General features: G+C 41.6%; 1 protein-coding gene across 4 annotated transcripts in view; it reads left to right on the top strand.

Annotated features, from left to right (window-relative positions):
- Positions 1–22,858, top strand: part of TRIP13 (thyroid hormone receptor interactor 13) — a 187,251-nt gene that overhangs the window by 116,675 nt on the left and 47,718 nt on the right. For all 4 annotated transcript variants that reach the window (XM_077491827.1, XM_077491826.1, XM_077491825.1 and 1 more), the window contains 3 exons: positions 9,415–9,521; positions 17,577–17,730; positions 17,843–17,955. In XM_077491827.1, coding sequence (XP_077347953.1) covers positions 9,415–9,521; positions 17,577–17,730; positions 17,843–17,955 — 374 coding nt within the window. The remainder of the gene's footprint in view (positions 1–9,414; positions 9,522–17,576; positions 17,731–17,842; positions 17,956–22,858) is intronic.

Raw genomic sequence — 22,858 nt, 5'->3', positions numbered from 1 at the left:
TGTTTGGTAATGGCGTTTGTGATGGTGCGTCGTTGCGAGTGTGTTAACCAAAGAAGATTAGCTGTAGAGAGGGGGTCACAATCTACACATTTGAGGACTACCTGTAGAGGAGTTTCCTTTTGCATGGTATTTAGGAAGCTGTGCTGCATAATATTTTGAGAAGTTAGGTACACTGAGGCCACCTCTTATACGGGGAGTGTAAAGAGTTGGTTGAGTTAGATGAGGTTTGATCTTCCCCCATATGAAGTGTAAGGCTTTTCACTGTAGAATACTCAAAGTAGGATGGGACCTATATTGGTATTACTCGGAAGAGGTGTAGAATCTTGGGGAGAATTGGACATCTTTAGCACTGTTATTCTGCCCAACCAGGCTAAGGGTAGGGAGGACCATTTGGATATAAGAGGAGAGGGGTGCATGGGTGGGTAGTTGGCCGAAAATAGATCGGAGGGGTTAGCCGTAAATTTGACACCAGACTTTTTGATTTGTAAGTTGGCCCAAAGGGAATGGGAGAATTGAACTAAGATGGGACTGTAGGGCTGGACGAAGGGAAATGTTTAGGGCTGTAGATTTTTGCAGGTTGACGTGGAGACCAGATAATTGTCCAAAGCGAGAGAGTATGGCTAGTAGGTTTGAGGCGGAAATTAAGGGAGCTGTAAGGAAGATAAGGACATCATCCGCGAATAAGCATAGTTTATGCTGATGTCCGCCTAGTTCCAGGCCTTGGATATTTAGGTTGGAGCAGATTAGAAGGGCAAGAGGGCGAAAAGTAGTGGGGAAAGAGGACAGCCTTGGTGAGTGCCTCGTTCAATGGGGAAAGGGTCTGAGCGAAACCTGGAGTAGGATACATATGCCTTGGGGTTTTGGACAATGGGCCGGGACCCATTGTAAAAAGTATGAGCCAAACCCCCAGCACTGTAAGATGGAGTGGAAGTATGGCCAGGACAGCATATCAAACGCTTTGCGTATGTCTAGAGAAATAAAGCATGAGGGGATTAGGCGGATAAAGGCGATATAGGCTAGAAATGTAGCTCGTCTAATATTGTCTCCTGTTTGGTGGGAGCAGATGAACCCAGTTAGTTCTTTGTGAATAAGAGTGCCAATGAACAGGTTAAGGCGAGATGCAAGCAATTTAGCCAGGAGTTTGATGTCTAGGTTGAGTATGGATATCGCAGAAGGCAAGCGTTTAATCGCTCACTCAATATACACAGCAGGGTCTCCGTTTTGGGTGGCTAGAACGTGCTGACACAGCCACGTAGGATCTGAGCGAACGGGCGTTGGCTTGCTGGCGGCATATATGCTGCTCTTTTATCGTTGATGTTTGTGAGTATATTTACTTTTAATTACAATATTTGTATACCAAATTTAAATAATTTACTTCATATGTGTGAGCCTTCCGGGTGCGATTCCAGTCTGAGTCTGAATGGCAATTTGAGATCTACCTTGGAGACCCTGCTGTGTATATTGAGTGAGCGATTAAACGCTTGCCTTCTGGTAAGCATGCATTCTTAGTGGTGTTTAACACTTCTTGGTGACGGAAGATTGCACGTTTTGTTACAAGTATTGATTGGACTTTTATTTTGGATTCATTCACTTTGGGTTCTGGGACATTTTCTTACGATTTTATATATTTATATGTTTTATTTATATTTTTGTTTGCATACTTATTATTTGTATTTCTGATTTAGAATATTTATATGAATTATTTTTATTTTTATATATATTTATTTATTGATTAATTTCCATCCATTGGGAATCATTTTTATTATTCATTTAATGATTTATTTATTCACCGTATTGATGTTTAGATTACTGGGATAGTTTATATATTAAATAGAGCCTTTGGTGGTGGGGGATAATCACTGTTAGCGCAGCTACATTTTTCTCTTTGTTTTGTATTTTTGGTGTGTATCACACTTTTGTAGCCGCGGCTTGTGCAGTTTATTTTTCATTTAGCTAGGAGCGCAGTATTTTTTTTATTTTTACTTGAGTATGGATATCGGCCTGTATTTGGACCAAGTGGTATCATCAGTGTTTGGGTTTAGGGATCGTGGAGATTGACACCGTTAGGGATTTAGTGTTGAAGGAATGGCCCAAGAGAAGTGAGTTGTATGCCTTTTTAATAAGAGGGGTGAGGAGGGCAGCAAATTGATTGTAGTAAGTTGGGGAGAATCCAGGTTTTAGGGTTTTTATAGCTAATGTAATTTCTTCCGTCGTGATCGGTCTTTCTAAGGTTTCTTGGAAGGCTTAGGAGAGAGGAGTGGAAATCGAATAGAGGAGAGGAGGTCGTCCAGTTGGGGCTGGTCAAGTGCATTGGAATCTTTATATAACGTTGAAAGACATCTACGGAATTCTCGTAGAATTTTAATGAGATTACTGAAGTAGGAGTCCTTAGTCAGTTTAGACAAATAGGCTTAGGGCTATAGTCAGCTTTGCGGAGTGCTAGGGCTAGGAATGTGTCTGGTTTGTTTGCTTTAATGTAAAGCGTGTGTTGTGATCTGCAGAGGTGTTTTTCTGCTGACTCTATCAGGAAGAGATTGAGTTCTAGGTACGATTTTTCATTGGAGCTTTTATTCGATGTAGTGGGCGAGGTTTGGAACTCCACGGAGGCTTTGTAAAAGGCCTCTTCTAGTTAGAGGGGAAATGTCTGATGTGTTGTTAGCCAGGTAGTTTTTAATGGTGCTTTTAATGTCTTGGCATTAGGTTGGATTGGCTAACAGGCTGTCATTGATAATCCAGGTTCGGTGGTTAGGTCTAGGACTAATGAGGAGAAAGGTGATGACCACATTATGGTCAAACCGAGAACAAGGTGCAATGGTCAAGGTCAGGATAAGCGGGGATGTGCTAACATTGATGAGAATATGATCTATACAGGAGAAGAGTTTGTGGGGGAGGGAGTAGTCTGTGTATTTGCGTCTGGCTGGGTTCTGTTTCCTCAAAGAATCTAATAAAGCATATTGGTTCAATAGTTGTTGAAAGGAAAGGTGTTGAGCTGTAGGTGGGGTAGGAGATTTGTCCAGAAATGGGTATATCACCTGGTTGGAATCACCACATAGCAGGAGCATTCCTTGTTTGTGGGAATCCTCTACCGATAGCAAGTGGGAGACCGGGTGATCTCTGCCAGGGGTGAGAATGGTTATGGAGCGGTGGAATGTGAAAAGGACCCCCCTTTGTGTGGTGTGGGAAGAGGCTGTGTACACTTGTGGATATTGGCAGCCAAAGAATTTGGGGGTAGAGTTAGTGGAGAAATGCATCTCCTGTAAACAAACCATTTGGGCTGAGAGGGCTAAAAATGAACGCATATGCTTTTGTTCGTTTAGTTGGGGAGTTGAGGCCCTGAACATTTAGCGTTAGAACATAAGGGAGGCCATTAATAAGGCTTAAAGTGGTTAGGTATTGACTCACAAATAACCTTGGGGCTGAAGGTACCTCTCTAGGGGGGAGAAAAGGGAGGGGGTGTGAGTTCACGTAGAAAGGCAGAAGGACAGAGGGGAACAGAGGGGGAAATGTGGTAGCCACTACAGGAGGGTAGGGTAGTGATGTAGCTGGAGGTCCTACGGTGTAGAGATATCTACACAACTACTGAAACCAAAAAAAGGGAAGTCCTAAAAATACCTGGAAAAGAAACCAGAAATATGTATATAAAAAGTTATGGAACAGAGGTGCTTCTGGATTAGGTAGGGGTGCAGTGAACAGTCTCCAGGACTATAACAGCCTAAAAAAGGAGATAAACAAAGTGAAATAAAACCGTACCAAGATAAAAACAAAATTCAACATTGCAAATAATATAGAGAACTCAAACAACATTTGGTGGACCCCCGTGGGATACAAGATATGAATGAGGGGTAATGTTGTTTGTATGGTTAATAAACTTTGGTTTGTAACAGCAAAGATAACTCATTGCGTGTAGAATAAAAGTGTGCCGAAGTTAATAGCATCATCGAAGCCCCTAGGACTTAACAGGAGTGCAAGATAATTTGGTAAACTTATGGTAACAAAGAAAATCTAAAGATATACCATGGGTGGCTGGTAATATACTGTATAGGTAGTTGCAGAAGTAAGGGTGAGCCTGGGTCTCCTTGCCCATTCTAATGAGCGGGGGAGAGCGAGGTTCTAGGGAGCCACCATGAGTAATTTAGGTGGGGGATCAAGGATAGTGGATGCCTTGTATGCAAGAGGGATCTAGGTGATTTAGTGAGGGAGGAATGGGTAGTATCCCTGTAGGTGGTGAGAATGGAGCCAAAGCAACCAGAGTCATTGAATCGCCCATTTAACAAAACTCTACTGTTAGCATGTAAACCATGACAGGTTAGGGGAGGGGGGGTTGGGAGGGTAAGGAAAGGTAAGGGCGGGGGGTAGGGGATGGAAAGGGTAGGGATAGGAGTGTCTTAGGCTTGGAGCTAGCAGAAAACATTATGGATTATTAAAGGATCTGGCGAGTAGTGACTAAATGCTGTTGTGAGGAGAACAGTGTATGGATACTGTTCAGGAATTGTCACCTAATGCATTTGCCCGGTGGGCAAAATGTAGGGGGAAGAGAGTCAGACAAGGGGCAAATACCCCTAGTTACCAGAGCGACAGAGTCAATCCATGGAATCCTCTTTTGGTGTCGGACCCGGGGAGATGCATCTGCCTTGTTTGTTGGCGTTGGATGGGGTCTGTTGACCTGTGGGCGAGCTGGAGTCTGCTCTGCGTTGAGATCCTTCCGCTGTCGTTTCAGTTGGCAGGAGGTGAATATCTTGGAGAAGGCTTGGAGTTCTGCTGATTTAAATTGGAATGATTAAAATTGAGAGCAAGAGGTGGGACTTTATATGAAGCACACAGCAGCACAAAAGGAAGTCAAGTGACTGGGAAATACTGTTTATTCATGTTGTATAATCTAACATACTACTAAATGGGTATATAACCTCCAAAAGCATTTGATAATTTACAACATGAGTTACATAGTAGTCCGCAATCATTGAAATATTTATAGAACAATCAATACAGTTTTATTAAACATAGGTAAATTAAAAACAAAGCTAAATGTAACAAAAAAATTAGAAGAGGGGAGAAAAAAAAAAAATGAAAGGAAATGAGCATAATTCATATACTGAATGATTATAGACCTGAATAAAACCGTACAGAATATAAATTGGTCCATGGTAGAATGGTAGTAAAATGTAAGACTTGACGCGTTTCATGGCCTCATAGCCGCTCATCAGAAGCATAAACCATGGACAATATCGAAAAACAAAAAAATATTAATTTTAAATGGTCAAAAGGATAATTGATTTTTGTTGGGCAAATAAAAGAAGAAAATTGTATATAAAGGTTTGTTACCAGATTGCATTTTGAACCTACATCTCCATCTGCGCATCAGCATTGAAAGTCGCCAAAAAATCGCAAGGTCTCATCTCCAGGCACTGCGGTTGCCAAAAGGGTGATAGCAACCAGCATAGACAATTCGTGGGCCATGGGTGTGTGAATGGACAACCCTGTGAAAGGAAAAGGAGTGAGCCTGATGAAAAACCTAAGAAGCAAGGTAAATGCATGAGAAAGAAAGGTGAATAATGTAGAATATGAAATGATTATAAAGGTGAAAATAATGAGTGAGGTGAGCAGTGAGTGATAAAGGATGTAAAGGAAAAAGGGAAATAGAAGTAAAAAAATATAGAAAGAAATTGTAAGTTAGTAGAAAGTGAAAAGAGAAACACAGGGGGTGATAGTGAATAAATACCTATGAATTACAGATGGAAAGAATGATCAATGTAAATAGAAGTGATCCAGGATGTGTGGAGTGAGAGACGTGCCTGTGTACTAACCCAATGAAGGTGCCTAAGTAGCTGCATCTACTACAACCCCGCCCCAAGCGTCAATTGGACAGATATCAATCAAGAGAGGAACGCTTTCACCTGGGCGGCTCAGCCGTCGGGCGATTAGCACCTGTTAACCCCTCTCATGTGTCCGCCAATGGGAGACACTTAGAACTCGGCTGGCGTGCCACGTAAACGCAGTGGGATGTCAACATGTGGTGATGGTACGTCCCCCCATTCCACCTCTAAAGAAGGGGTGAGGGGGAGGGGAAGGACGTGCTGCACATCAGTGTTCGGATCAGAGACCGAGACAAACAAGTCGGCAACACCAATAACGCACACACATGCGCCGATGCAGACATAGGACATGCCAGCCTGGATAAAACAAAATAAAAAAGTATATAAGAGAATATGTGATTCTCATAATGTTGTTTGTTTTTTTCTTTTTTTCTTCTATTTCCCTTTTTCCTTTACACCCTTTATCACTCACCACTCACCTCATTCATTATTTTCACCTTTATAATTATTTCATATTCTACATTATTCACCTTTCTTTCTCATGCATTTACCTTGCTTCTTAGGTTTTTCATCAGGCTCACTCCTTTTCCTTTCACAGGGTTGTCCATTCACACACCCATGGCCCACAAATTGTCTATGCTGGTTGCCATCACCCTTTTGGGACCGCAGTGCCTGGAGATGAGACCTTGCGATTTTTTTGGTGACTTTTGATGCTGCACTGCTGCTGCGCAGATGTAGGTTCAATATGCGACCTGGTAACAAACCTTTATGTACAATTTTTTCTTCTTTTATTTGCCCAACCAAAATCAATTATCCTTTTTGTCCATTTAAAATTAATATTTTTTTGTTTTTAGATGTTTTCCATGGTTTATGCTTCTGATGAGTGGCTATAAGGCGGCAAAACATGCCAAGCCTTATATTTTACTACCATTCTACCATGGACCAATTTATATTCTCTATAGTTTTATTCATGTCTATAATCATTCAGTATATGAATTATGCTCATTTCCTTTTATTTATTTATTTTTCTCCCCTCTTCTAATTTTTTTGTTTATTTAGCTTTGTTTTTAATTTACCTATGTTTATAAAAGTGTATTCATTGTTCTATAAATATTTCAAAGAATGCGGACTACTATGTAACTTATTTTGTAAATGATCAAATGCTTTTGGCGGTTATATACCCATTTAGTTGTATGTTAGATTATACAACATGAATAAACAGTATTTCCCAGTCACTTGACTTCCTTTTGTGCTGGTGTGTGCTTCATATAAAGTCCCACCTATTGCTCTCAATTTTAATCATGATAGGGATGGAGGCAGTTACCCCTTTGGTTCCTGCCTCATTTAAAGGCCCCAAAATTAATTTTCTCATAAATTGGAATGGTGATCCCTTATAGGAGAAACAAATGGCAAAAGGGAAGTGCCAGCAATAAGTGATGCGGTGCTGTTGTAGGATCAGCAGGTGAGGTTTCATAGCTTTCCTTTTAGTGAGGGTAAGCTGGGAGAGATCTTGAAAAATCTGATATCGGTTTCCCTGGAAAAGCAATGAGTCTTTATTGCGGGATGAGATCATTAGTTGATCCTTTGTGTGTAAAACGTGGAGTTTCACCACAATATCCCATGGGGGGCCATCTTCAGGTCGCGGTGCTAGGGATTTGTGATTTCTGTCCATTTTAAGTCTCTCTGTGGGAATAAAGAGTGCAAGTTCCTGAAATAGTGCGGTCATAGTGGATTGGATGCGGATGCGGAGGTTAGAGCATCTGGCTCTGTTCTCAAAATCCTCCAGGAGGGCCTGCAGGGTTCAGTTTTCCTCACGGATGATTTCAAGTTCCTCAGTGTAGGTGCCTGTAATGAGATCCTGCTAATCCATCCTTTGTTCCAACACTGAGGTGCGGTGGCCCACTTCACGAATCTCATGGGTCAGTTTCTCAGTAATGGTGTCTGAGGTTTTTTTAAAAGAAAAAAAAATGTAATGTCCTCTCCCTTCATAGGAAAGGAAACTATGTACCCCTGTTGACTGTGTTATAATTAACCCATGGTTCCCATTTAGCATGGAACTCTTCCACTCTATTACTACAAACCCATTTCTCATCTTCCATAATTTTTGTTAACCTGTCTCTTCCATTGTTCTGTTGTAGGTACTTGCTGCTTTTTCCAGTAGACCAGAATTAGCATTTTTTGCTGCATTAAATAAATGTGGAACTATAATCCTTTTTTATTTTTTATTTTTTTAATATGCCCTAATGGAACTTTGGGTACCATGAAAGAGGCATTGTACCGGGTCATCCCTGATCAAAGCCATTATTATTTGTGAGATCACATTCCTGAGCTTAACCCAAAATGGCCTAATCTTAGGACATTCCCACCAGATGTGAATATGGGATCCTTGTTGCCCGCAGCCCCAACATCTATCCTAAACTGCGATGGCCAGCATCTTCGGGACCCTGAACCACCTGGACAAAAGTTTATAATTTGTTTCCTGTGTTTTAATATTTATAGAAGATGTAGGCACTAGTCTTAGTCTTAACACGTTCCTTGTCTGTGAAACGGCAGCCTAACTCTGATTTCCACTCCCCAAAAAATCTAAGGCCTGTGGTGAGGCGTCTGTTCAACAGTCCATGTGACATAGGCTTAAGACAGCTTGAAATTTGACACCCCAAAAATCTTTTAGGGCTGCCATTAAATTGGGTAATGTTTTTAACAGTTCAGATATAAAAAACATAATATCCGCATAAGCGGAGAATTTATGCTCCGCAGGGCCCACTTTAAAACCATGGATATTGGGATTTTCTCTTATTTTACCCCCTTTAGGAGAAGACTAGGCAGAAAGTGTTAAAAACAGCAAAACTGCACAGTACCGCCCAGGGGGCAGTCCTACTGGCTATAACCCCTCACACTGCATCCAGCAGCTCAGTTTTTTCTGCCTAGTGTAGGAGAAGGACCTGGCTCCCGTTGGGACCATTGGTCATGGGAATTTTTTCATTTTTCTGCATTTTTGATTGCTGTGATCTACAATCAACAGCTGGGCTGGGTGACAGGCTGGATAATATAGATCCTGGTAGTTTCCCCAGCCTGGCCATCGAGCATGAGCAGACCCTAGCTACACGCTGGGTCGGCCACGACATGCCCCGTGTGATCCGGGGGCGGCCGGTGAGCTATATGCTCCGGGGGAAAAAACATATGACTGGGCTACTGCTGTCTGTGTCACAGTGTGCCATGGCCGACAGCCACCCCCGTACTACTTGCGTGATGGGTCTGTCCGTCTAATGTGTCCAGCAGTCCCTGCAAGAGGGGTATGGTTCCACCTGTCTCGGCAGGATGGAGCAGCTGGGCATTCCCTGGGAGGTCAACTAGGGGGTCTCTCACTCTCTCTTTATTCTCTCCCTGTCCCTTTCCTCCTCCCCATGCTATGGGCCGCTGTGTGACTGGGCACACAAAAAAATTAAGTAAAAAAAATTTAAATGCCCAGTAACCAGATATTAGAGTCTTGGCATTGAAACCTTAAGATTTATTAAGGCACAAGATTATTGTAAATGTTTAACAAGATTTCTTTATAACCTGCTTATGTTGCTGACATAACTAATCCCATGTTTTTACACTTCAGGTTGAAAGCCTTACAGCTGCACGTAATGCTTCTAGGGCAGGTACCGAACCTTCTGATGCCATTCGTGTAGTAAATGCCGTTCTGACTCAAATAGATCATATCAAAAGGTATATATATTGGTTTTACTTCCATTTTATGTGCTCTGTTAAAGTTTTACACTGCACTATAACTTTACATACACTAGCCACTAGATGTGCTACACATGCCCAAAAAACATCATCAAAGTACACAGTATATGTGTAGCACGTATCCATAACTCAGGTTCTCCAGCCCCCCTTCTAGCTTATGTTGCCCTTTTCTGGACTTCAGTTCAAGCACATCCTTCCTTAGAATTGGTATCTAAAACTGGACAGCATACTCAATATGTGGTCAACCAGCGTATTGTAAAGGGGTAGAATTATAGTTTTTATCTGTTGAGTAAATTCCTTAAGAATTTTAGGATATTAGTCTGCTAGCCTTGCTTGTTGCAGTTTGGCATTGTATGCTATTGCTGAGTCTGTGATCTTAGTACCCCAAGATCCTTTTCCATGCTCAATTCCCCCAGAGGTTCTCCACCAGCGAGTAATTTGCATTTATATTTCAACTTGGAATTATATCACTTTACATTTTTAGTATTAAACTGCCATATTAGCTGTCCATCTTTCTATTTTAACTCAATTTTGTTGTAAAGTTGCTTTATCCTATTGTGAAGCTATTGCCCTGCTTAGATTTGTATCATTTAACCCTGAGACTGAACTTTTTATTCCCATCTCTATATAATTTATGACAACGTTAAAGAGGAAGTAAACTTCCTCTGCTAACATTGGCCTATAGGTAAACCTATAATGAGTCTATAATGAGATTTACGTATAGGTAGTGTAAATATCTACAAAACTTGCACTATCACTGATGCATGCGCTCTGAACGGGTACCGTTCCTTCCGGGCCCTATGCCGTGAATGACGGCCCCTGCGTGCTTGAGGCAAAAGAATTTCTGGACAGCCGCACTCCGGAATATGCCTTCATTTGTAAAAAGTCCAACAGATACAAGCCACAGCAAAAAAATGGGACAAACGAGCTGACATGTTTCACACTTAACAGTGCTTAGTCATAGCTTTGCGTGCATGTGCTGGAGTGACGTCATTGCATCTCCAGCCAATCACAGAGCCATTTCCCACGTACCTGGTAGTAATCTGGGTAAATGGAAGCGGCTACAGTGTTGACATCACGGCCTTACACTGTCTAAATTACCCAGCAGCTTTCAAACACCAGCCGTTGATTAAACTGCTTAAGAAACACGTAGTGGCCCCCCAGATCCTATCCCATTGGCTTGTGTTTGATAGCTGCTGGTCTCGCCCAACCCCGACATCAACTCTGAATTTTGACAGCTCCTCTCTCTCTCTCTCTACATTCGGTTGCATATGTCAGTTTCACACACTCGGTGGCTCTGGCAAGCGCCGCTCTGCCAATGGAGTGTGGGGAAGGGAGGAGGACCACTTGTGGGTCGACGGGGCACGGTGCCATCAGTGTTACTCGGCCGAATTTGCATAATAATCGGCTGATGCCATTTCTTAAAAAGGACAAATATCAGTCGACCTCTACTGTTCTCTTAAAGCATGTATAAAAGCAGAGTGCTTTGTAATTTTTCCCTAAGGATGAGCTCTGGCGTGTTCGCACACCCCACGTGCAGAGCCCACCAGGAAGTCGGCACTGTGCTGCGCTAATCACAGGCAGTGAGATATGTCCCGATCTCTGCAGCCGCGCAATGGGAAATGTCTCAGGGGGGATGGTATAAACATAACACAGTGGCTTAACAACCACTTTAAAAGGTTGGTCTGACGAGCACTTTTTTTTATTTTTGTTAATTCTTTTTTTTTTTTACACGAAGTTAATAAAAATAAATTAATTTTTTAAATGGCCAATGTTTTGTGCCAGAATCATAATGTTGGTGTCATTTTGAACAGGACAAGCTATCAATTAAAATTAAATTTTTTATTGTACAGTAACACTATTTTTTTAAAATTGGTTATAAATTAAGTTTACTACTTTATGTAAAGTATTGGCAAAGATTGGTGAATAAACAGTCCCATGGAACAAATGCAAAAACTGCTCTGGTATATAGGGGGTGTACAGGTGTGAGAGAGGATGTGGTTAAGCCATAATTTCAAAGCAATAATGTGTTGCACTGGTGCAAGTGCATTGTAAAGCTATTGGTTATGCTGGTCTGAGTAAGACTAAAGGTGGTAGCATTTCTTTTAAAGTGGTTGTAAACCCTTACAGACCACTTTGACCTACAGGTAAGCCTAGATTAAGGCTTACCTGTAGGTCCAAGAAATATCTCCTAAACCTACACGGTTTAGGAGATATTTGCAAAAAGACAGGCACCGCTGTCTACGGCGCATGCCGCTGCTAACGGCGATATGCCGCTAGTGGCGGCTCCTGCGTGCATGCACAGGAGTGACGTCATCGTGGCTCCGGCCACGATACCCGGAAAGAAGATGGACACTCCGTGAAAGAGGGGACAGCGGTGACATCACAGGCTTCTGTGTCAGGTAAGTGACACATAATTGGATATTATGTGATGCATAGTAGCCCATTATTCTTTACCTTTGCAGGGAAACAAAGAGGAAGTAAACCCATTAGGTTTGACTGTTGAATCCCACTTTATAAAAGATTGTGGGCGATCTCCTTTGGTAGGGTCTACTTTGATTAATGCCAGGAAGCCGGCTTCCAGAATCATTTTACTATAGAGTCTGGAAGGCATATATTTCTTGGTGTGGATCCAAGGGTTGGCACCGCAGGAAGTATGTCATAGGCAGGATCCCTGATTTCCTGCATATGGGATCTGAAATGAAGCTGGCCTTGTCGGTGTGTTTTTTCAATGGCCTCTTGCTTCCCACTATTAGTGCATAGCTTATTCAGGGGGTAACACGGATTAATCCCCCTATCAAGGCACCTCTAAAATTCTTGGGATTTAAAATTGGTCTTATCATCTTTGCTAAATCAGCCGTTTGAGCCTTTACGAGAAATTCCCTTGGTTCTTTTTGACAAGAAAGATAATCTTTCTGGTTGCCATTTCTTCTGCTAGATGAATATCGGAAATAGCGGCTCTGTCTTGTAAAGAGCCATATTTAATCATGCATAAGGATGAAGTGGTTTTGTGTCCTCATCCTGAGTTCTTACCTAAAGTGGTAACAGTTACATAGTTACATAGTTACATAGTTAGTCAGGTTGAAAAAAGACACAAGTCCATCCAGTTCAACCTTAAAAACAAATAAATAAAATAAAAAATAATCGTACAATCCAGATACCCAATTTTATGCCCACAATTGATCCAGAGGAAGGCGAAAAAAAAACCAGCAGAGCATGCTCCAATTTGCTACAGCAGGGGAAAAAAATTCCTTCCTGATCCCCCAATAGGCGATCGGATTTTCCCTGGATCAACTTTACCTATGTTAGTACCTAGTTATATTATGTACCATCAGGAAAGTATCCAAGCCTTTCTTAAAGCAGTCTACTGAACTGGCCAGAACCACCTCTGGCGGGAGTCTATTCCACATTTTCACAGCTCTAACTGTGAAGAAACCTTTCCGTACTTGAAGATGAAATCTCTTTTCCTCTAGACGTAAAGAGTGCCTCCGTGTCCTCTGGGTTGACCGTACAGAGAACAACTCAACACCAAGTTCACTATATGGACCCCTAATGTATTTGAACATGTTGATCATATCCCCCCTTAATCTCCTCTTCTCAAGAGTGAATAAATTTAGTTCCTCTAATCTCTCCTCATAGCTGAGTTCCTCCATGCCTCTTATCAGTTTGGTTGCCCTTCTCTGCACTTTCTCCAGTTCCCCGATATCCTTTTTGAGAACTGGTGCCCAAAACTGAACGGCATATTCCAGGTGAGGTCTTACTAATGATTTGAACAGGGGCAAAATTATATCTCTTTCTCTGGAGTCCATACCTCTCTTAATACAAGAAAGGACTTTGCTCGCTTTGCAAACAGCAGCTTGGCATTGCATGTTGTTATTGAGCTTATGGTCTACCAAAACCCCCAGATCCTTCTCCACTATGGATTCCCCCAGTTGTACTCCCCCTAGCATGTATGATGCATGCATATTCTTAGGCCCCAAGTGCATAACTTTACATTTATCAACATTAAACAGGTTTTTTTTTTTTTCATTTAAACCAAGATATCCTTCTTTTTCCCAAAGCCTCAATCTAGGGAAGAGAAGGCACTACATTCCCTTGATGTAGTAAGAGTGATCAGAGTCTATATTAAGGCGACCGCTCAGGTTCGCAAAACAGATGTTTTTGTTTGTACTGCCAGAAGGTACAAAGATGTAGACAGGCAGCGTCAAAATCCACTATTTTCTAATGGATTAGTCAAGTGACTGTTCAAGCTTCAGCTTAAAGAAGAAAATTCTTCCTTTCTTCTTATGTTAGAGCACTCTCATCCTGGGCGATTGGTGCCTCTTGGGTGGTGCATCATCAGGCCTTTGTGGCTCAGATCTGTAAGGCCTTGACTTGGTCTTCGGTTCATATGTTTATCAGATTTTATCAAATCAATATTAAAGGTCATGAGGATATTGCCTTTGGGCACAGTATACTGCAGGCTGCAATATGAGTCCCCTGGCCTTCTGTTTTTTTGTTGTGTCTCCCTCCCTTCAGTTGCCATTGCTATGGTACATTCCACATAGTAACTACTATGGCTCTGTGTCCACTGATGTAAGAAAAGAAAACAGGATTTTTAAAACCGCTTACCTGTAAAATAATTTTCTTTGATGTACATCAGGGGACACAGAGGTCCCTCCCTTCTTGGTATACACTTGTATTGCTTGGCTACAAAACTGAGGACTCCCAGTAGTGGGAGGGGTTATCTAGGGAGTACACGTCTTGCCTTAGGGTGTGCCAGTGTCCATCACCTATCAGTGGCCCTATAACCCACATAGTAACTACTTATGGCTGTGTCCCCAGATGTACATCAAAGAAATGGATTTTACAGGTAAGCAGTTTTAAAAAATCCTGTTTTTTCCCACTCATCAGAAGTTTCTACGCTTCAGGGTAGAGAAATGTAATTTTCAGTTTGTGGCTCTGCCGTTCGGTCTAGCCACCACACTGAGTGTTCACAAAGATCCTGCCTCCTCCTTTAGCCAGGTTAAGGGCTCAGGGTATAACAATTCTAGCCTACCTAGACGATCTGCTTTTAGTATATCAGTCAGTCACCTGTCTAAACCAAAGTTTAATCTCAGCTGTAAGCTACCTAGAAGTCCTAGGCTGGATACTCAACCTAGAAAAATCCTCCTTAAAACCGTCAAGGAGATTACAGTACTTGGGGCTGATCATAGATGGGAACTGATTCGACTTGTCAAAACAAAGAGAAAGCCTTCCATTCGGCTGTGCATGAAATTGTTAGGGAAGATGGTGACCTCCTTCAAGGCCATTGCTTATGCGCAGTATCAGTCAAGACTGCTGCAAAACAGTATTCTGTAAACCTGGAACAAGAAGATTCAGGCTTTGACCTTTCCAATACGCTTATCCCCTGAGGTGCGTCAGAGCCTCAATTGGTGGTTGATATCCAGCAACCTTCAACAGGGAAAATATTTTCTACCAGTATCCTGGAAAGTGGTAACCACGGATGCCAGACTTCTAGGCTGGGGAGCAGTCCTGGAAGAGGCTTCTCTCCAGGGAAGGTGGTCCAAGTCAGAAAGGACCTTACCCCTCAGTAGTCTAGAAATTCGGGCAGTACGTCTGGCCTTAGAGGCCTGGATGCTCAGATTATGAAATTGTCCTGTCAGGATTCAGTCCAACAATGCCACGGCTGTGGCTTACATCAATCACCAAGGGGGCACGAGAAGTTGTGCAGCCCAAAAGGAGGTGAATCATGTTCTATCTTGGGCAGAAAGCAACATTCCTTGCCTATCTGCGATTTTCATTTCAGGGATAGAAAATTGGCAGGCAGACTACTTGAGTCGCCTACAATTGTTTCTAGGAAAAATGGTCCCTTCACCCAGACATCTCTCTGTCGATATGTCAAAAATAGGGTGTTATGGACGTGGATCTGTTCGCGTCCAGATTCAACAACAAAGTACACAACTTTGTATCAAGGACAAGGGATCCGCTGGACGGACGCCTTGGTCTTTCCATGGGATCAGTTTTCACTGATATATGTGATTCCTCCAGTTCTGCTGCTTCCACACCTTCTTCGCAGGATCGAGCAGGAAGGGAAAGTGGTGATTCTGGTGGCCCCAGCGTGGCCCAGAAGATCTTGGTTTGCCAAGATCATAAAGATGGCGGTAGGGGACCCTTGGACCCTGCTGCTGTGGCCAGACCTGCTCACGCAAGGTCCGGTATTCAATCTTACCTTACAAACGCTAAATTTAATGGTTTGGCTATTGAAACTCACATTCTAAAGGACCGTGGGTTATCTCCTTCAGTAGTGTCTACTTTGGTTAATGCTAGGAAGCCAGCCTCCAGAGTCATATATTATAGAGTCTGGAAGGCATATGTCTCCAGGGGTTGGTACCCCAGAAAGTATGTCATAGGTAGGATCCTTGTATTCCTGCAAATGGGACTGGAAATGAAGTCTGCCTTGAGTACTATCAAGGGCCAGGTCTCAGCCTTATCATTATGGTTTCAACAATCTCTTGCTTCTCACTCTCTGGTTCGTAATTTTATTCAGGGGGTAAAACGGATTATTCCTCCCGTCAGGACACCCTTGAACCCTTGTGATTTGGATTTAGTCTTATCGATTTTACAGAAACAGCCTTTTGAGCCTATACAGGATATTCCCATGGATCTTTTGATGAGAAAGATAATCTTTTTAGTTGCCATATGCTCTGCCAGAAGGGTATTGGAATTGGCGGCTCTTTCTTGTAAAGAGCCATATCTGATTATTCATAAGGATAAGGTGGTATTGCGGCCTCGTCCTGAATTCCTACCAAAGGTAGTGACAGGTTTTCATTTAAACCAGGATATTGTTCTGCCTTCTTCTTTTTTTCCCAGAACCTCGATCTAGGGAAGAGAAGTCACTACATTCCCTTGATGTAGTGAGAGCAGTCAAGGTCTGTTTAAAGGAGACTGCTCAGATTTTCAAAACAGATGTTTTGTTTGTGTTGCCAGAAGGTCCTAAAAGAGGACAGGCAGCATCAAAATCTACTATTTCCAAATGGATTAGTTAAGTGATTGTTCAAGCTTGTGGTCTAAAGAGGAAGATTCCTCCTTTTCATGTGAAAGCGCACTCCACCAGGGCTGTTAGTGCTTCTTGGGCAGTGCATCACCAGGCCTCCATGGCTCAGATCTACAAGGCCGCAACTTGGTCTTCAACCCATACATTTACCAGATTCTATCAAATCGATGTAAAAGGTCATGAGGTTATTGCTTTTGGGCGTAGTGTACTGCAGGCTGCAGTATGAGTTCTTGAGTCTCTTAATGCCCTACTGTTTTTATTGTGTCTCCCTCCCTTCAGTTTGCATTGCTATGGGACATCCCACGTAGTAACTACTATGAGTCTGTGTTGTACTTCAAAGAAAATAGGATTTTTATAACAGCTCAACTGTAAAATGCTTGTCTTTGAAGTACATCACGGGACACAGAGGTCCCTCCCTTCTTTGGTATACACGTGTATTGCTTTGCTACAAAACTCAGGTACTCCCAGTAGTGGGACGGGTTATATAGGGAGTGCACTTTTTGTCTTAAAGCGTGCCAGTGTCTATCACCTGAAGGTGGCCTATAACCCACATAGGAACTACTATGGCTGTGTCCCGTGATGTACTTCCAAGAAAAGGATTTTACAGGTAAGCTGCTATAAAAATCCTATATTTATTTTTTAAATACAGTATATATCTCATAGTTTGTAGACTCTAACTTTTGCGCAAGCCAATCCAATAATCGCTTATTGAGATTTTGTAACCAAAAATATGGCATCTGTCTAGGAGGGGAAGTCTCACTTTGTACAGATTTCCTCAAACTTTGTTGGTCAAGGTTATAAGAAACAGACTGCAAAAAACACAAACTGAAAGGGTTTTTTGCTATTTTAATTTATCCAATATGAAAAGTACAGTGTTGCCTATACAGTAATTTTAACAGATTGAAATTGATGGTTTTGTTTTTCCTTCTTCAACTTGATTATGTTAGTGTTACTATATAACTGGTATTTAGCTAACAGATATTTATTTTATTTTGAAGGTACCCCAATGTAGTCATCTTGACAACTTCAAACATAACTGAGAAAATTGACATGGCTTTTGTTGACAGAGCAGATATAAAGCAGTACATTGGGCCACCATCCAAAGCTGGTATTTTCAATATTTATGTGTCCTGTATTGAGGAACTCATGAAGGTTAAGCTCTCTGATATTTCTATATTTAGATTTACTAAAATTCAAACAAAACATTTAAATCAATTCACCGTAGCACCGTACTAAAAATATTACTTTTTTCTGTTTCAATTAGTGTCAGATAATTTATCCCAGACAGCAGCTACTTACTCTGAGAGATCTGGAAATGATTGGTTATGTGGAAAACAACGTATCCAAACTCAGTTTGTTATTAAATGATATTTCCAGGTAAGTCTTACTGCCTTACTATTGGTTTACATCAGTGATTTATTAATTGTACGGGTGTTTGTGCATGTTATGTATTAAAGGCTCAATTCACTTAGCTATATTGCTTATTTACCATAATACCATTATATTCAGCAGTGAGAGCCAGAGACCTAAATATAGCAAGCATGTGGCTAAAAGTAACGATTTATGATATACATTATAGCTGTGAATTAAGCTTATAGTATGCTTTTTGGGTTTTTTTTCTGTTTTTTTTTAAGACATTTAAATGTAATTACCTGTAATTATTAATACATTAATCATTTTTAAATCTGAAAAAATCCTTGCTCATTAAACTTCCTGTCAGGGCTGCAGGGAAATCCTATCTTCACTGACTGTGAGCAAAAAGTTGATTGACGCCATAATATATGCCATGCTGGTCTGGCATGATCAGTAATGTTTTATGATCTGGGGTAAAGACTTTAAAGTTGGATAACTATGGATTTTTGAAAAAAGGGTGTTTATTTCCTAAGACTAAAACATAAATAAACAAAAAGGTTTAATGGCCAACTGAACTCTGTTTAAGACAGGATTTTCTTTTCAGAATGTGTCTGTTTTTTTTAAAGGAGAACCAACTGTAAGGATGTATTCAGACATGAGCGGAGCACCTTGAGTGTTTTTATAGGCATTTATGTGGGCATTTAAATATTTATCATTTTTACTAAAATTCTATTTAGCCAATGGAAATCTAGGTACTAGGGAAAAATGCACTATGTGTGTGTGCACATTTTTTGGCACTCCCACTGAAGTCAGTTGGGGTCAAGAACACTTGAAGCTTGTAGGTCAAGAGAACCTCATTTACATTTTCAAGCTTCAAGTGACACTACAATCAGGTGTGAACAGGCACAATTGTAAACCAAGGGATTTTGGATGTTGAATGTTTTGGAGCTTCGAACTATAATACACTCGAGTGTGAATGAAACCTAAAACATTTAACACATTTTGTGTTGATGCACTTGTAACGTATTTAGCAGATTTATAATAAAAAAATCAGGCTTTAAGGATAATAATGCTTGGAGAGATATTTACTGTATCTATCTTACTCATGCAGTAGAGGACACAGGTTAAATATTTATAGACTTTGAGTTAAAGATTAATACCTTCAGATGATTGCACTGGTAAGCTTTTAAGGGTATTTCTCTTGGTTGTGCGCCCCCCCCCCCCCCCTATAACACCACTCCACTTAGTAAGCCCTATGTTTTTTTGTTAGTGTGCAAAGGTGATGGACCCCTCTTAACCCTTATGGAGAAATTGCTTAAAGAATGATTTCTGGATTCTTCAATCAACTTTTTCCTGTCTTTTAATACAATAGAAGCAGTACAGCCTTGGCAAAGACTTTGGGAATTGTACCCTGAATCCATGCTGTGGAGGTGTCCTGTAATGTTCCTTCGGTCAGTGGATCCTGTATGGACACTGACCTTAGCACGGTGGTGCAACACATGTAGTTAACTGCAGGGTACTATACAGGTCCACAGCCATGGCCCATTGCTATGGAACTGAGACCCTGAAGACCTCTTGGGGGATTTGCCCACCATGATGGGTGAAGCCTGAACCCTACACAGGGACCAGTGACATGACACGGTTAGAGGGTCACCCTGTATCTTTAGCTGTTACTGTAAAAAAACAGGTCTGTGTTTGGAATATATTTACTTTACAGTGTAAACGCTTACCAGATTCTTAGACCCTTATGTATAAATGGGTCATTAGCATGGTATGCAACATAAGGAATGCAATCACCAAACAGTCAGCCCAACATAGGAACAAGAGGAAACACTTTCCACAGAGCGATGCGCTTTATTACAATCAAATATTAAAGTGATTGTAAAGTCTTTTTTTTTTCTATAAAAATAACAAACATATCATACTTATCTGCCCTGTGCAGTGGATTTGCACAGAGTAGCCTTGATACTCGTCTTCTGGGGTCCCTCTTTTGTGCTCCTGGCTCCTCCCTCCTGTCGAGTGCCCCCACAGCAAGCAGCCTGCTAAGGGGGCACCTAAGCTGAGTCACAGCTCCTTGTGTCCATTCAGACACAATCCGTGGCCTGCCCTGGCCCTGTCCCCTCTCTCTTCTGTTTGGCTGACTGACTTTGATTGACAGCAGTGGGAGCCAATGGCGCCACTGCTGTGTCTTAGCCAATCAGAAGGGAGAGTCTCAGACAGCTGAGATACTCATTGGCATAGTTTGACAGAGATGGGGCTCAGGTAAGTATTAGAGGGGCCAAGGGGGGCTGCTGCACACAGAAGGATTTTAATCTTAATGCATAGAATGCATTAAGATAAACTTCTGACTTTACAATCCATTTAAAATTACACCTATAAACTCATGTGTTGGTGCCAATCCTCGACATGAAAATGAATAGCATATAATCTGTATAGATGCCAGTTCCATCGGCTGCTGCTGCTCAGTGCAAACTGCAGGTCCTGTGCGAGATGACATCACGTGCCTAAGCTCCAGGACAGCTTAAGACAGAGAGCAATGTGGGATAGCCAGAGTTCTGTAACAGAAGGCCTGACAGCACTGAATGGGATTTCAGTTGAACAAAGGCACTGGGTTATCAAAGAGAAATTTACGAGTATATTGGATTTCTGGAAGAGTACTTTTCAGTTTAAAATTGAACTCAATGTTTTCTGTGTTCTGACAGGTTGGCTAAATCCTGTAGCCAACAGATCTGAAATTGTGGCTGGATCTTTGCTTTAGTGAATTTGTTCATAAATTTAAAATAACTGTTGGCTCTTAAAATAGTGTATGACTCCTAGATTGTGCGATTTTTTTTTTCTCTGGGTAACTTTTAAATGCTCACATTGTTTTACGACAAAACGTTTTTACAAAAACATGTTTAAATTGGTTGTTAACTCTTAAATATGCCCAGTATAGTTACTGGCCTCCGGTGATATGGAGATGAAACAAATCCTTCTGCATAAGTTGTACCTATTTATCTGCAGTTTCCTCTTCTCTACAGCCTTTTAAAGTCCAGCATTTTTTACAGCTTTTCTGAACATACAGAAATAAGAGAATGTAGAGCTGAAGTTACACTTTGCTATAACTGATTGGAGAAAAGGGACACTCCCCGCCCCTTCACACAGGAACAGAGCTGAGGCTCAGTCAGCTGGAGCACCCTCCCGTGTCACATTTTTCCTCTTGGTTTTACAAAAACTCATCAGAAGTGATGATAGAAGAGGAAGGAAGCAGCTGACAGAAATGACTTGGTGCTGTTTATTGAGACACTACACACTATAGAGGCATATGCTTTGTTCATATTTCATGTCTGAGGTTTACAAACACTTTAATCGCTTAACAATCGCCCAACGCATATATACTGTGACAGGGTGGTTCTATTGAGTGAAACCACGTGCCTGTATGTCATGTCATGCATTTCGTGCCATAGATACTGCCGCTGCACGGGACCCCATGTCCGCCAGCCACCCGCGATGGATCTGCAGGGAGGCAGAACAGGGATCTCCCTGTGTAAACAAGACAGATCCCCATTCTGACAGGGAAAAACACAGAGATCTTCTGTTCCTTGTAAGCAGGAACAGGGATCTCTGTGTTCTTCCTGTCGGACCACCCCCACACAGTTAGAAAACACCCAGGGAACACAGTTAACCCTTTGATTGGCCCTGATGTTAACCCCTTTCCTTGCCAGTGTCATTTATACAGTGTCAGTGCATTATTATTTATTTTTTAGCACAGATCGCTGTATTGTTGTCACTAGCTCCAACAAAATCAAATTTGTCCATCGCAATGTCACAGTCCTGCGGAAAATCGCTGATTGCCACCATTAAAAACAATTAAAAGTCCATAAATCTATCTCATAGTTTGTAGACTCTATAACTTTTGTGCATACCAATCAGTATGTGCTTATTGTGATTTACATCCCAGAAAGAATACATACTGGCCTAAATTGATGAAGACATTAGGGTTTTTTTTTGGTTATGTATTATAGCAGAAAGTAAAAAAAATATATATATATATAATTTTTTTTTTTTTCAAAAATGTTAGTATTTTTTGTTTATAGTGCAAAAAATAAAAACCGCTGAGGTGATCAAATACCACCAAAAGAGAAAGCTCTAATTGTGGGAAAAAAAGGGCATCAATTTTATTTGGGTACGACTCTGCATGACCGTGCAATTGTCAGTTAAAGTAATGCACTGCCATATCTCAAAAAATGGCCTGGTCATTAAGGAGCTAAAACCTTTCCGGGGCTGAAGTGGTTAAAGTGGTTGTATACCCACATTTTTAACTTTTACCTACAGGAAAGCCTATAATAAGGCTTACCTGTAGGTAAAAAAAATATCTCCTAAACCTGTACGGTTTAGGAGATATTCCCCTCGGTATGCGCCGCTGACTGCAGCGGCGCATGCGCACAAGGGGTTTCTCGCCGTCAAAATCCGGCAGCAGCCGAGCGGCCGGACTGAAATCTCCCGCGCGCATGCGCGGGAGTGACGATATCGCGGCTCCGGCCACTCACAGCGCCGGAGCCGCGATACCCGGAAGAAACGCCGAGGGAGCATGTCAGCTCCCTCGGCGTGGATCGGGCCAGATGTCGGGGCCTCGTTCTAAGGTAAGTATTTCATAATGAGCTAGTATGCGGTGCATAATAGCTCATTATGCCTTTTGCTTTGCAGGTTAAAAAAAATAAAAAATGTGCGGGTTTACTACCGCTTTAAATAAACCTGTCACTTGAATAATTCTAATTAAAGGCCAAGCTTGGCCCCACCTCATCAGCTACATTGTTGGTTCTCGATACCAGCAACCAGACATCGGAGGGGTGGATCCGAGCATGCCTTTCACAGGAAAAGGTGATAATTGCATTCATTGTCAGTTATTGTATCTGAATCTTCTGTTCATTTTGACATATTGATTTAT

The sequence above is a fragment of the Lithobates pipiens genome, unplaced genomic scaffold, assembly GCF_037356315.1.
Source record: "Lithobates pipiens isolate NorthernLeopardFrog02 unplaced genomic scaffold, aLitPip1_a1.2 Scaffold_19, whole genome shotgun sequence".
Lineage (NCBI taxonomy): Eukaryota > Metazoa > Chordata > Amphibia > Anura > Ranidae > Lithobates > Lithobates pipiens.
This window is presented reverse-complemented; position numbering and strand designations above follow the sequence as displayed.